The 14,899-nt window shown below is 40.8% G+C and overlaps 1 protein-coding gene across 1 annotated transcript; it reads right to left on the reverse strand.

The window, feature by feature from the left end:
* Positions 1-620: 620 nt before the first annotated feature.
* Positions 621-14,888, reverse strand: ALKBH1 (alkB homolog 1, histone H2A dioxygenase). Its single transcript, XM_056493815.1, has 6 exons — positions 14,755-14,888; positions 11,978-12,086; positions 7,547-7,709; positions 3,964-4,054; positions 2,657-2,850; positions 621-2,156 (listed from the first exon to the last, which is right to left on the reverse strand). Exons 1-6 carry the CDS (start codon positions 14,875-14,877, stop codon positions 1,736-1,738), a joined length of 1,101 nt encoding a protein of 366 aa, XP_056349790.1. The 5' UTR covers positions 14,878-14,888; the 3' UTR covers positions 621-1,735.
* Positions 14,889-14,899: the final 11 nt, after the last annotated feature.

Consider the following 14,899-nt stretch of genomic DNA (forward strand, 5'->3'; position numbering starts at 1 on the left):
AGCAGTCAATTTACCTTCTCAGTTAGGAAAACAGATATTCCTCTCCATCTTCAGGTGAAACTAAGGGAGCTTTGTTGTTTTCTGTGCTTGACTCACTCAGCTTTACTTTCTGGTCATATTGTAATCTCTCTGCGTAATACATTCACTCAGGGCTGAGATGTAAATATACCATGCCCAGGCTACAGGAAGGACACACATCTAGCATAAAGATATTAAAACTCATACCTGATTATTTTAGACCTTAAGTTACTGGAACTCTTTGCAGTATCATATAAGGAATTAATTGCATGCAAACACACATTCACCTCCTATGAAATAAGCAGACCAGACACTTTACCCATGAGGAAAAGTTGCCATATATGTATTAAATTGGACTTTAATACTGCAGGCAACACCCCTCTGCAACTGCCCAACAAACCCTGAACTGCCCATAAGCAAAGCAGCCCTGCAGACATATGCAGGGCTCCTCCACAGGAGCTGGCAGATTGCAGAGGCAGTAGATCCAAAAGAAGCCTGGAGGGAACTGCACAAGAGATACAGCAGCATTAACAATACACTGAAACAACTAACAGGGAGAAAAAGAAAAGAAGAAAATAACCAGCCCAAAACTGATAGAGATCTTTAATTTAAAAACCAAGTAGGTTTATTCACTGGGAAAGTGCAACAAAATACCCCAGGGATAGTGCATTCTACTCCAACAATTAAAATTGCATTAAAAAGTAGATAGGAAGGTCTGAATCTTAAAAAGAACTAGCACAAAAGCTAGTGCTTTTCTTTGTTTCAATACATTTATCTTTGGGTAACAGAGATAGTCACTGATTAATTTTTTAGGTACTTAATTTACAGCTTCCTAGCTTTTATTTGCAAGTCATCCTGTTCCTTACAGAGGCTAGCTTGGGATTAGAGAACTGTAACACAATAGGCACTTAGGAGAGAGTAGTTTTGAAAGAATGTTGTTGTTGGGCTCAGTCACATACTGCTGGGAGGAGACCCAGTTGGGAGCTACTAGATATTCTATGCAGATATTGCTCCCAGCTATTTCTCTCTAAAATCTGAGATAAGATGTTCAGTACCATCCATAAAGCAGATTCTGCAGCAGCTGAGGGGATGCAAGCAGGAGAAAGGAGAGCACAGGACTACAGCAAGCTTACAGCATGTGTTGCTTGAGGGAGCTACCAGTTTCTGATCACTGAACCCATTTTTGCTGTAGAAGTAATTATACTGAACACCTTGCAGGTAGATCTTACACCCATAGCAGCCCATTCTCATTTATACTTGTTACTCCGCTTCAGCTGAGCTTTACAATCCCAACAGGATTCTGTATCACATAGCAATTATGTATCTTTTGCTAACACTCTGCCCTATGACTTCAAAACACTTTATAAGCCTCACTCCTAAAGCTTAAACCACGCTTCACCAAAAGCTTAAACCATTTAAGCTTAACCAAGCTTAAAGTTCTCTGACATGCAGGTATTTTAAAGGAAACAGAGTACAGTAAACATTTGCAACAAAATGCCAATAGAGTTAATCTCCCGAGTACCAGTCCTGAACTTACCCTTCTTCTCCTTTTAAATTCTTTTTCTCCTCCCACCTATTTGTTACAGCAAGAAGGACTACATTTATTCTGCACAAGTTTATTAACCACAATACAGACAAGTGACTTCCAGTATGACACCAGTTCCTAATTCCATATGGGGATTGCCTGTCCGGTCCACATCAGTATGATCACCTGGTCTCAGGTGACTGTGTTTGGTTTATGTCTTTTGGCTTTGCTGTTCTCATGATAACTATCTTCAGAGGGAGCTTGGCCCTTTCCATTTGTCCCAGATTCTTCTGGAAATTTCTGACCCTCAGCCAACACCTGTCGAATAGTCATGTTGATGCGGGAGGACTGCAGGTACTTGGCACACACCTGCCAATCCTCATCAGAGCTGTGCTCAATGACTGAGCCAACAGGGAGGTCTGAAGAAGGAGCTTGGTTGAGGCACAAAGGCAGAGCTGTCCCCTCAGGGTTGGGGAGGACTCGGGGGACAGCATGGTACAGCAGGCGGCTGAAGCCAGACATCACCATGATATCTCCGCTGTGCATGAACATCGCTGTTGGGGCCTCCTCCCGCTTCAGGCCCCCAAGCAAAAATATGGAGGATTGCCCAAAACTAGAGATGGCATAAGGATAGAGAGAAAAGAGAAAAAAAATTCAGGTAGAGAACAAGTTTCTGTACGGTAAGAAAATATCAGTAGTTAAATTCCTTTATAAAAAACACCCCAAGCAATCACAAAAACCAGAGGGACTCCTAAGAACAACTTTTAGTTGGGAACATGGCAAACAGATCTGGTTCACAATAGGCACAGTGTGAGCAATTGCCCTGCCAGCTTTGAAGCTGTGCTTAGATACGACACTGCTGCTTTAAAACAGAACTCTGCTCTCTGCAAAATAACTCTTCACTCCAGGCACTATATCCATGCTATTCTAGCAGTCCTTAAAGAAAAACCTATGTCCCTGACCTACAGCCTTCTGCTATTCAAATCTTCTGAGAGTGAAGATTATATACCCAATTAGCAAACTACATCATACTGCCTTCCTATAACCATATGCAGTCCTAGAAAAAAGGCACCCATCTTTCTGTAACACTCAAGTGTGCTTTCCTTGACTCACCTGAATGATAATAGGGGCCGAGAATGGTCTAGTTCAGACTCATCCACATGAATTCCCAGTGAAGAATCAAAATGATAGTAGTTCAAGATCCCTGCTTGGGCTTGGAAACCCCGAAACCCACAGGCTGCAGCCACTTGTTCAGATAGGAATGCAAGGTCTGAGGGGAAAGGAGTGTGGTGATTTGCTGAGTACTTCTGGAAGGAGGAGAAGGGGGGAAAAAAAAAAGAAAGCCACACCCAACAAATCAGAGCAGCAAATACACTTGGAAACAAACATTGAAAAAGAACTCAAAAGCCTGGCTGATAATCATGGAGAAGGACATCATATTTAACTAGAAAATGACTACAACACAGGCAGAGCCACAGCAGATTTCCCACCTACCATTAAATTAATGGCCTAGACTGACACTGCCAGAGATTCAATTAATTGTGAAGTTAATCATTATATCTAGATGCTAAACTTGAAATCAGTTAAGACTAGTACCAACATCCTGAGGATTTTCTCAGTCACAACCTGAAGCTGCCAATGGAAAGACAGTTCTGTAGCTCATCAACACAACTCCAAAACAAGCATCTTTATTCCTTCATAAATAACAAACATGAATCAGTTGCAAACCTAAGTTTTATCTCTCCCATAAGTCATTCTGAGAGGACTGGAAGATAATAACCAAACTTTTATTTAAGGCCATCCAGTAACAGGTTGATCCAGTAAATAAAAGGCTGCAAGCAGATTTGGTTATCAGCAATATACAGATAAGATGCATATTCACTCTGCCAATGTTTATCAGCCTCCATCTATCTCAGTCTCATGAAAAAAACCAAGTTTATTTGGATCAGGATCCTCAAAACAGCTGTTAGTTGGTAAGAACACACTACAGTGGTTCAGACTCATTTAAGTTCAAAATCACATGAGCAGCATTCTCTTCTTGCTCCTGGCTCAACCCACCAAAGAAAAGTAGTTTCCCAGAAGTCAAATTAAGCTTGAAGTAGTTAGCAATGTTTTTGTAATCATCCCTTTTGGTAGGAAAAAAAAAAAGGCCACTTACCCTGAAATAGTTGCAGGTTTAGAGGTGAGTGTATGATATCATATTAACTTTCAAAGAAAAGAATGCAGCAATGAACTTTTGCTGTTAAACCCTTCACAGTAAACCAATACAGATTAAATGTTCTTAAAAGCATGGTTTGTTAGTGCTTTTCCTCAAGACTGTCTTGTAGGATCATAAACATTTTATTCCTTGATGTCCTTCTCTGTTTGCCATTCTAAGTGCTTATGGCTAAGAAAAATGGAGAAGAACTTAATCTCAATACCTTAGTCTCCCAGTTATAATGGTAACCAAGGGTCACCCAGCGCAGCTTCTCCAATAGGCTCCTGGGCTCCCATTTACTGGAACCTTTCCTTCTACGAAGATAAAATATAAAGAAATAGGATATGTGTTAATTTCTGAGGGGTCTTCTGGTAGTGCAGCATAGAATACTGAGATTCACTCATCCATTTCACAGCCTATTAAAACCAGTCAATGTTATTAAAACCGATCAATGCTAAATTTTTATTTTTAGTGCCAATACTTTCTTCCTCCAAATACCTTGAAAATTTAGTTCATGGAATGTGTGCAAGCTATGTGGCCTACTGCCAACTGTTGTCAGTTTGAAAGCTTGTATTTTTAACATGGTACCTTAAGAGATTGTTGGATGGCAACACAATGAGCAGTGCAGATTAAGAAATCAGAATTAAACATGTCCTATTTGAGCACCTGAAAGTGAAAGACTAGAATCTGAAGATCCGAAAGCTGCAAATGCAAGGAAAAAACATTCTAGGCACTTAATGGAAAATTACAAGAAAGGAAAATGAGTTGCCTGACAGTGAAGCATAGCATGCTGCCTAACACTGCAAAGGATGGTACTATCAATCTACTACTTGGTAGATTGATAAAATGTCCTTAGGATGGACTGACTCACAGTAAAAAGCAAGACTTCTCTAGCTATGACCACAGTGTCAAAAAGTCTAGACTGCAGGTGTCCCCTTATCCAGACTGCTATGAAGGGCAAAGAATTGTTCTTCTCATGTGACAGCCCTGAAGTAAAGGGACTGAGTGGTCTGAAGCCACACACCAATTTACCATTCTTACTTGAAATCATGAAAGCAAGAAGAGGCTTCAAGGAGAGGCTTCTAGTACAGACTGTGGAAAAGCCGTTGGAAAGTTACAGAGTGAAAGAAAGTAAACCAGATAGAAATATGTTAATGACAAATACAAAAAGGAAGGTACACATCTATCTTCTAGTCTACTCATTCTAGCAATTCCAGCGTACTCTTGTCAAGCCAAGTCACATGTTATGTAAAAAAAGAAAAGAACAGAAAAGGGAAATATAATCAGAAGATAAACAGTAGTACCAGACAGCTGGCTCTCATTAATAGCGTGGTTCAGCATGACATGTTCTCTTTTACAAAAAAGGATTGAGATTTGTGCTGCCATGGTCAAGTCTCAGCCAAACATCTACATTTAATGTGCATTTCTACCTGGATATGCAGCTTGTTCCTATCCTTCAACTATGCCATACTGATAACTCCTAAGATAAACCAGGAACAGGAGTAAAAGGCCAGTTTCTTTACCTTTAGTAATTTTTCTTAGCTTACTCATTACTGATAATAGTCTTTCCAATTTCCATCTGTCATAGGATAAGAGCAACTGCAATTACCATAAACACCAACACAGTAACTGTCAAATATATGCTGCTTGGAACAGTTTGTGTAGCCCACAAGCAGGTAAAAAGGGAGAGCTTGTTCTTGTACATCTTTCAAATGACAAACAATGTTCATAATGAAACTATTTTAGCCCATGCCTTTCGAAAGTGCCCTTCTTTTGCTACATTGCTGGAGTGTTTGCACAGCAGCAAGAGCTCAAATGCATATGGGAAGCCTTTATTCCCAGAACTTGGTTATTTTGCATGTGATTTCATATGCAATTGCTAAGAAAAGGAAAGTATGAGTGCTGTGTATCTGGAAACAATGAGGTCCCACAAGAAAGCACAGAAAAGGTCTGCTATAACTATGTTAGAAAATTACTGAACAGCATGGGAGCTTTGGTCTGAAGATCCCTTGTTTATTTATTTGCTGGTAATGACTGCATCTATAAAACCCCTCCAGCCTTCTCCTTATACACAAGGATGGACATCTATATATATATATCCATATATTTATATCTCCCTTGTGGGAATGCTCTATTCCCATTTATGCTTTCAATTTTCCTCAGCACCAGAGAAAGTACTTAGGCTCCACTTTGTGAGGACAGCATAGCATATATGTCTAGGAACTGTATAGATTCACCCTACCTTGTGATTCCTGTATCCTGAAAAGAGCAGAGAAGTCATGACCCAAGCACACACATACATTATCCTGATGGCTTTAAAGAGCACTAAAGCATCTACTTCCATCTTAGAAGTAGACCTCTCTTTAGCTAAGCACTGTTTCTTGCCTCCCTGAAAGGCCTTCACTCCAGATACTAAGAGAGGTTGGCTAGTTTCATCTGCTGTCCCTAGGTATAAGCACAAATATGGCAGTTTGCCCTCTAGAAGACTCAGGTAAGTACTTCATAAACCTGCCAGGGTTGCTGCCAACCATCACTCTTTCAAACATTGTTTTCAACTGAATAGGATTCAGTTTCAAATTAACCTCTGTTCTGATCATTCTCTGCATGCAGGAGGTCCTGTCAAACTGGAACAGCACCCCACTTCTTTCAGCCATTGGGTACAATGCACAATCCTTTTACAGAAAAATTTTTCATTCTTGATAGAGCACAAGAATGGTTTCTACATTTCTGTAACTAATTCTGACTGAGTCTGGAAAACATAAGTGAGAGTATAACTTCCTTCCTAGGTGGAAACAGAAGAATTGCTCCAATCTTGTTTTTGCCATTCTATATCTTGCAGATGTCAGGAGTTTTTTTTAAGAAAAATCTCAGCATGTCAGCCTCACTTAGAGACTGAGGTGGAAGGTGAGCATTGTAGGGAACTCCGGTTGCACCATCATACATAACAATCATTACAAAAATGAGCAGTGAAATCAGTAAGGTAACAATAAATATGCAAATAGCTATAAGATTTTGTACTGCAAACAATCCGTCTTGTATGTATTTTTACAGGTGACTTTATTAAAGCTCAAACTTTAAAAGACTTTTCCTTTTTTTAAACTTTCTACTTGACTTCAAAACTGGGACAAATTCTCCATTAAATTCCAGATCAGGTAGAGGAAAGGCACCTACATCAGCCACAGAATTCTGAACCTGAAGGAGTCTTTCAGATTAAACAGGATTGCCATTAAAACGGTACATTTAATACATTTAATTCAATGTCATGCTGAATTTAGAAGAACCACAAACAAAACCAAACCGAAAGAAATACTTTAGAAAATAAGAATATAGAAACTGGTAGATTCGAGAAGTTCAAGAAAGTACAGCTAACAGTGTTTCAATTACAGTGTACTGGGTCTAAGAGCTGACTGGGAAGAAATGCTACCATTAGTGGGGAGTTTTGGAAAAGATCTGTTTTGCCTCAGGAAAACTGAGGCCTAGAGGGACTTCACAGTTCCAGTTGTAGCTGAGCTTAGCAAGCTTCAAGCACCACATCAGCCAGGGTCACTATTTAACATTTCACCAATGGCTTTACAACAATATGCTACTAGAAAATCCCACTGAGAATGAAAGCAGAGAATTAACAAGGATGCACATGAAGCCATGAAATATCCATCTTTAACCTGGCATGTCTGACACCATCTGCATTCTGCCAGCATGTACACAATCTGCTTCAGCTTCCCTTCCCTGCTCAATTTTCTTAGACCTTCTCAAAGGTGAGATCTGGCACCATTACTTTGGACCACAAAAGGTGACAGTGGACCTACCTCAGCTGCTCCTTACTCTGTCCCCAGAGGTCAGTGGTCTTCTCAGGAGCCATGTGCAGGTCCAGGTTGCAGACATTGGGTTTCTCAGGGTACAGCTTGAGACACTGCTTCACCCAGTGACGCTGGCAGCCCGGAAGGAAAGGGTTTGGTATGAAAATAAACCCTGACCACAGAAAAAAAAAGGAGAGGATGGAGATAAAGTAGGATTAGACATCTCCCTGTTTTTTTCTAAATCTAGAGCAACAGATAGGAGTCAGAGGTAGTGAAAAAACCCTTAGACACACAACCATTGATTGTGTATAAAAGCTGATGAAAATAATTACAGTTAAGTTGAAACTTACTGTTTTTTTCAGAAAAAACAAATGGTGGCACAAGGCAGAAGGCAGAGAGGGCAGCCAACACTGGTCCAAACAAAAATTACAATAAAGGACATACCTATGTAAGGCATATTGATTACAGGAGATAAAGGAAGAAGAACATGGCAATCCAATTGCTTTGGAGTAAATTTTATTTTTAAAATTGTTCAGCATGACTTTTCTCTTAATCTCAGCAAAGTTAAAGTAATTCTGGCCTAGTTTTTCTGTGCTTCAAACTCACTTTATCCCTGTCTCTGAACTCATACTGTCTTCCTATTGCTAATTCAGAAAGAAGACCCTGGGCTGACCAAGTGTCTAGTAATGTAAAGCATCCTCCTCTTTGCTTCATGCTTATTTCCAGGTAAGTCTGGCTGTATCCATACTTGCAATTTGATACGGTAACACTCAGAAAGGGGCATGACAGTCAAATTAAATCCCAAATAACTTGTTGTTGACTGCGAATACTTTGCAGGTATTGTTAATTAACACAAAATAAACACACAGCTTTCTGCACATTCATTTAGCCAGGCACCTCAGGCAGGGTTCAAGCAGCAGCCCATATGAGAGATGCTATTAATCTGCACTGTACCTACTCTGAGAATCAAGGCACTCTCTCAAAGACTATCAATTCAGTAAGACTCACCAACACAAAATTCACATGTAAAGAGAGATAAGGGCATAAGAGGAACAAAGGAAAAGAAGGTTTTAAGGTTTTGGCCTACTGTGTCTTTTTGAACTTTTCAGTCATATCAAGTTAACAGAGACAAAAACAGATTAAAAAACAAGCAGCAAAGCTAGGACTCTTAGTAGGATACAAACTTGCCTTGTGGCCTTATAAAAGTGGTAATAAAAACACAAAAAGAGCTACCTGGCAGCATAGCTCAGACTCAAGATTAAAGTAACTGGTTAGAAAAAAAGCCTTCAGTATATTAATAACTTACAGTGATTCACTTCACTCTGTTCCCTGCACTTTCAGACTATGTCAGCCTTTTGATAGGTTTGGCTACAAGAAGTTTCCCTGCCGGAAGCATTACATTTACTTTCTGTTGGCATCTGCATAGACCAGAACTGCATAGAACAGAATAATAATATTGCCCTTCCTGTCTACAGCTTTTGATGTGGGGTTCTTGAAGCACTTTACTACATTCCTGAAATTACACTCCACTATGTATGTATTATCCCCAGATATCAATGAAGGCATTGAAGCCTGGAGAGTTAGTTACAAGCAGAAATGAGAACAAGAATCAAGATTTTATGATTTTGATATCACAAACTTAGAACATGCTCAAGTCCCTTCAAACCCTTCCTTGACCTAGGTTTCTCTTAAGAAGCTAGACTGGTCTTGATTTACAAGAGCAGTAACAACTAAAACGTGGGTTACTACTATGGTTATTGTGTCAAGAAAGGCAGAAACTGAATTTCTCACAGTTGCAGAGTTTTACTATAAAATTCTATGCAAACATAGAACAAAGACTAATAGTGCTAAAAATCAGTGACTTGCACACATAGGAGGGAGAAGAATAAGAAATAAGAAATATATTCCTGTAGCAATCTTTCTGAACTGACTGAAGAACACCACAGACAAACTTCAAAGACAACATAATTGAACCTCTTGGCCTTGAAAGATATGGGGTGAAAGGGCAAAAGAAATATTCTTTGTGAATCTGTATACTAAAGCAGACTGCTCTGAGGAAGCTGATGCAATTCCCTTACTGCAGCACTACCTTGCTATGTACTATAAATTAATTTGCACCTAATGAAAGTAGTCTCCAAGCTTAGTCAAAGGAAGGATAAAACATGCAGTTGTCTAACAATAAGAAAAACCTCTCATTTAAAAAAAAAACAAAAACCAGTGTCAGTTACAAAGACCCAAAGACAGCATCACATGCTTCTCACAGAACTCAGGACACCATGATAGAAATTCACCCAGATTCCTTAGTCTTCTACTTCATTGCTTACTGTGGGGACAAAACCAAATTATTTCCTTTCCATTCGCTCATAAAAAAACTAAAGAAATTTTTACTTGACTTAGAAAGCTATTAGGACAGATGGTTACACATCTACTGTTTTAGGATGTCCAGATAAAGGAAGCTGAAAAATGATAAAATATTATTCTCTTCAAGTCCATACATGACTTGATTCTAAACAGGACAGATAACTTGTCAATGCATTTGTATTTCATTGTAGTAAAAGGTTTCCTTTGCCAAAGCAGAAGAGAAATGCAGCTGAGTGGAACAACTGTGATTCCCCACACCCCCTATGTAATTACTAGGAAAGACGTTTAGACAGACAGTAAATGACAGGCACACCAAGCAAGGGCAGCTATAATATGACAGGTAAGTGGAACAAAACATTTATAGATGCAAGAACAGGCAGAATTCTTTCTCCTGAAGTTATTCAATTCCCTATATATTAAACATGCCAGATGGGTAGCATGGCTGCCTCAGTTTCAGAAATGCTAAGCTGGCTTCAAAGCGACTCACAAAGAAACTGACTGAGGTCCCAATGAACCAAAAGAAACATGAGAAAAAACATAATTAATCAAACAAAAATCCCTGAAATAAGGAGGATCTGGGGAACTACAAACTCATCAGCCTTACCAAAACCCCTGATAAAATTATGAAGCAAACTTTCATGGCAGCCACTTCTAGACACACGGTGGTTGGGAACAGACAGCATGGAAGGCAAATTTTGTCTAATCAGCCTTACTGCCTGCTACAGTCAGATGTCCAGGCAAGGGGAAAACAGGGGATGATATTTACCTTAGCTTAAGAAAAGTTTTCCACTTGGTCTTCTACAACACCATTGGAGCGAAATCGGGAGCTATAATTTTTTTGGGCAAATTGAACAGGTAAGCAAAAGGTGGCTGGGTCACCAGGCTTAAAGAACAGTGATTTGATGATGCATATCTAGCCAGCAGCTCTTATGAGCAGCATTCTTTGATCCTGTGGCAAAGACTGGTAACTACATGTACATCAACAACATGAACGATGGGATGTTCATCCTCATTTCACTTACAGATCACACTAAAATGGGGCAACAGTGGATATGCTGGAGGCTACTGCTGTCCCTGAGAAGGACTTTGAAAAGAATGGGCTAAAGAGAACCTCAGAAGTTCAACAGTGGTAATTCTGCATCTAGGGCAGAACAACCCCATACAACAGTATGGCCCAAGGGTGAAGAGCAGCTCCAAACCAAGGCCAGGCTGCCTTGAGGACAAACTGTGAGCAGCAGCGAGGGGTAGTGACACATCTTGGTATTGGTGAGCACCACCTACAAGCATGAGAGAGGAGGGAAGCCCAAATTCTTCTCAGATGTACAAAGCAAGATCAGACAACAATCACAAATAACAGCAAGACAAATTTTTATTAGATATAAGGTTTAGGAAAAAACATGGCCTATCACTAACACAGGTGCCCAGGGAGGGTGTATAATCTCTCTCCTTGGAGATTTCCAAAATTTACCCATACCAAGCTCTCAGCATCCTGATCTAACTTGCAACTTCATCCTACTTTAAGCAGGGTGTTGGCCTAGACCTCTGGAAGTGCCTTCCCACCTAATACCTCTCTGTCACTATACCAGGTAAACTGCAAATCTAAAACACATTTCCATTTCTGAAGTAACCTACCTAATGAAATTACTCTGCATATTGAATAGGCCAAAAGGCTCTTAATTCACTTACAGTACTCCACATTCTACACTGACAAGTAGATGCCACACTTCAACTGTGAAACTACTGTATTTCAGCCACGTACCCAATGTGCATTATATATATTGAGGAAAAAGGGGTTCTACAGAAATAAAATCTCTGCCAAAGGCCACAGGAATCCATTCCCATGAGCTATGGTCTGGTTGATCTCACTGTGAAACAATTGGCTTTTCTCACCTTCATAAATATTGCTATATCCATCCTTCAGCTGCTTTGTTCATCTTCCTGCACTTACTACAACATCAAATTACACTGAGGCAAACCAAAATAGCTTTTTCAGGCAGTACAAGAAAGATAAGATTGAAACTGCCTGAATTCAAAGCAACGAGGTTTTATTTCATTTTTCTTGAAATCAGAGGTACCTACCTGGATACCCACTGAGGCCATAGGCTTTCCACTGGCTAACTGGCTGTAATCCTGCTCTGTAGGCATCTTGATCACTGACTGAAGAAATACTGAGCTGTGATCTGAACACCTGGCAAAAGAAAATGGATCTAGTCAAATAAAAGAGTGAGAAACACAAAACTCTTCCAAAAATAGCATCAAAAAGGAAGAGTGCTCCCATGCTTGAAGGTAACTCTCGAGAAAGAACAGAACTACTGTCCAAACAGTTGTGATCAGGACAGGGCAAACAGAGCCAGGACACATTCAATGTAAGAATCAAAAGGTATTTACAGGTTTTACCTCGAGAGAAGCTGTCCCCCACTTATAAAACACCCCAAACAATATACACCAATGAGAAAAAAAATCATCATGATTTGTGCATTTCCACAGTACAGCCTCATCATTATAAAACATTCTGGTAGTTATCAACCTCCATTAGAGAGCAATATACTCATAACATTTTCTACTTTCAAAGAGCATTCAAAATACAAGTTGCTCATGATCCTATAGGGTAGATGACTATTCTCATCTCGAATTTGCAGAAGGATAAACAGTACAGCAATGAAGTAGCCAAAGCTCAGATATGAAGGACTACAGAAACTTTGTCAATTCTGAATGCCACCCTGCCAATTCTGTCCAACAGCAGGATCAACAAGATGTATTAACTCGACATACGCTCTTAAGTTGCAATAAGACATGTATTTAAGCTAACATTTAATGAAAAAAATCCACCAAACTTATTCTACTCTGTTACAAATCCCTTCTTCACTTAGGGAAATGTCTTGAGGAGGGCAAGGTAGAGGCAGGCTGGTTTTGTTCTGGCTAAGTTCCCCAGTCCAGTTCTCCATGCAGCAGTGGAAAGGTACAGGCTCATATAAGGAAAGGCAAGCACAGCAGGAATAAGCAGGCAGAGACTGCAAGACGTTGTCTATAACAACTTAAAACATATATCAAATTAAGTTCTTTGCACAGAGCCTCTGTAGTGGTGCATTTGTAAATCAGTCTCTTTGCAGCTGACAGCTCTGGCTAACATTTTCTGAGCAACAGGACTAAATTACATAACAGAATTTCTAAGAAATTCTCAACTACAGCTGGACAGCACCTTCTGGCAATATAGTCCGTTTTACCCATTTTTTCAGCTTTTTGTCAAAAGCAGCTTTGTGAGTGCCAGCCTTGAGCTTACTTCACAGTCCTGTCCAGTGTCCCCAGGAAGGTTCCTCCTCTGACCAAAACTGTCACCTCACTGCCTGCTCAAAGTGCTTCCCCACCAGCTATTGCCTGGGCTTCTCGAGAACAGGAGATGTTTCTGTGCTGAAGAAATACATGTGCTGCATCACTTAAATAAGCCTGGTAACAGGGCAGATGGGGTATGTCACACTTCACTGAAGAGCTCAACTGCTTGAAGCAGTTTTCTGAGAAAAAAGAAGCAATATTATCTGGGCCAATCTGACTGGCCTGTAGCTCTTAAAGAGAAAAGCTGTTTAAAGAGAAAAGATGTTTTCACTAGTAAACTGTCACCTGATCTCAGAAGGTAACAGGCACAAAAAGAATCATATTGAGAGAAGACAGATCCTTGTGATGGTTTCAAATACTTTGAATTTCCCAGAAGAGACATAATGCTGTAATCCTTTACCAAATACAGGATTCCTGCAATCTCTAGAAAGGCTGAAACGTTAACAACTTCCTTAGTTAATTCTAATGCCTGCAACAATTTCATATGGGTCAGGTTTTGTGTTCCATTAGCAACAGCAAAATTACAGCCCAAAAAGATAGAAAAATAAATAGCTTAACAGAACACCAAAAAGAAAAGACTAAGCATCGAAACTGAAAAATTAGGCGAAGTTTAATTTTAACTATAACCCTCACTTTTTTTTTTTTTTTTACATAAACTCATAAGCAGATTATTGGTTAACAACCAATTGTTAACCAAAAGGTTAACAACCTGGTTAACAACACTTTTAACAGATATGTGCCATCCTTTTGTGAGGTGACAAAACAGAAGACAGGTTTTAAGGATAATTTTTTCATCACTGAAAACATGGTCAACTACTATGATGGCTACTTCTTTAAGCTGTGCTGATGATTGTATTCCCCGACCCACTGTAATAGCTGAACTCGTGCTGATGACTAAGCCAAGCATTTATTATACAGGAGTGAGAAAGGAGAAGAAACTTGACTGGGGGGAAGGCAGCCTAGCAAAGAGCAGCAGATTCCAGCCCACCCAGGTGCTTCAGGGTAAGACAAGGGCTAGCAGGCCCAGGAAACTGTCAGTTCCGAGAGTGAAACCTGGGGTTTTATGTCCAGAAGTTACGCTGCTTAAGTATCACGTGGTGTTATTAGAGGCTTTGAAGATCTCCTACTGCTAGGGCTCCCTACTGTGTAGGGAGCTAATTAAACATTATGGAAGTAAATATAAGCAAAAGCAGTAAATCTGTGACCCGGGCAGCGTCTCAGGGGCACCCGGGGCGAGCCCGGCCCTGGGGCCCGCGGGCAGAGCGGCTCCGGGCCCTTCCCAGCTGCTCCTCTTGGGTTACACCCTCACTTTTAAAACATCTCAGGGAGTCGTAGGACGCTCAGCGGTCGAGTACAGCACCCTCTAGCCAGAAACGGGGCAGCACTAGGGATTCGAAAGGAAACAGCAGGTGGAGAGAACGGGCTGCAGCGACACCGCCAGAGCCCGCACTGAGACACCGCGCGGAGGGCGGGACGCGCTCCGAGCCGCTCGCCGCGGGGCGCGGGCAGAAGCAGCTCAGCATTACCTGGCCCCCCGGCGCGGAGAAGTCCACCACACCCCGCAGATCGGACGCGTCGCGCTGCCGATAGAAGCGAAAGAGCCGGCGGAACGCATCCTCCCCGCCCTCACGGGTCAGGGCCGCCGCCATTTCGGGCCGGCCGGGGCGGGGC

This window comes from Oenanthe melanoleuca, chromosome 5, assembly GCF_029582105.1.
Source record: "Oenanthe melanoleuca isolate GR-GAL-2019-014 chromosome 5, OMel1.0, whole genome shotgun sequence".
In the NCBI taxonomy this organism is placed as follows: domain Eukaryota; kingdom Metazoa; phylum Chordata; class Aves; order Passeriformes; family Muscicapidae; genus Oenanthe; species Oenanthe melanoleuca.

What these genes read in the sequence shown, in the direction of transcription:
- ALKBH1 (XM_056493815.1), bottom strand. Translation starts at nt 14,877, where the DNA reads ATGGCGGCGGCCCTGACCCGTGAGGGCGGGGAGGATGCGTTCCGCCGG. An exon ending in TCTCCGCGCCGGGGGGCCAG is followed by an intron (nt 12,087 to 14,754) that starts GTAATGCTGAGC and finishes TTCTTTTGCCAG; the next exon opens with GTGTTCAGATCACAGCTCAG. An exon ending in CGGCCCCTATTATCATTCAG is followed by an intron (nt 2,157 to 2,656) that starts GTGAGTCAAGGA and finishes TGCCATCTCTAG; the next exon opens with TTTTGGGCAATCCTCCATAT.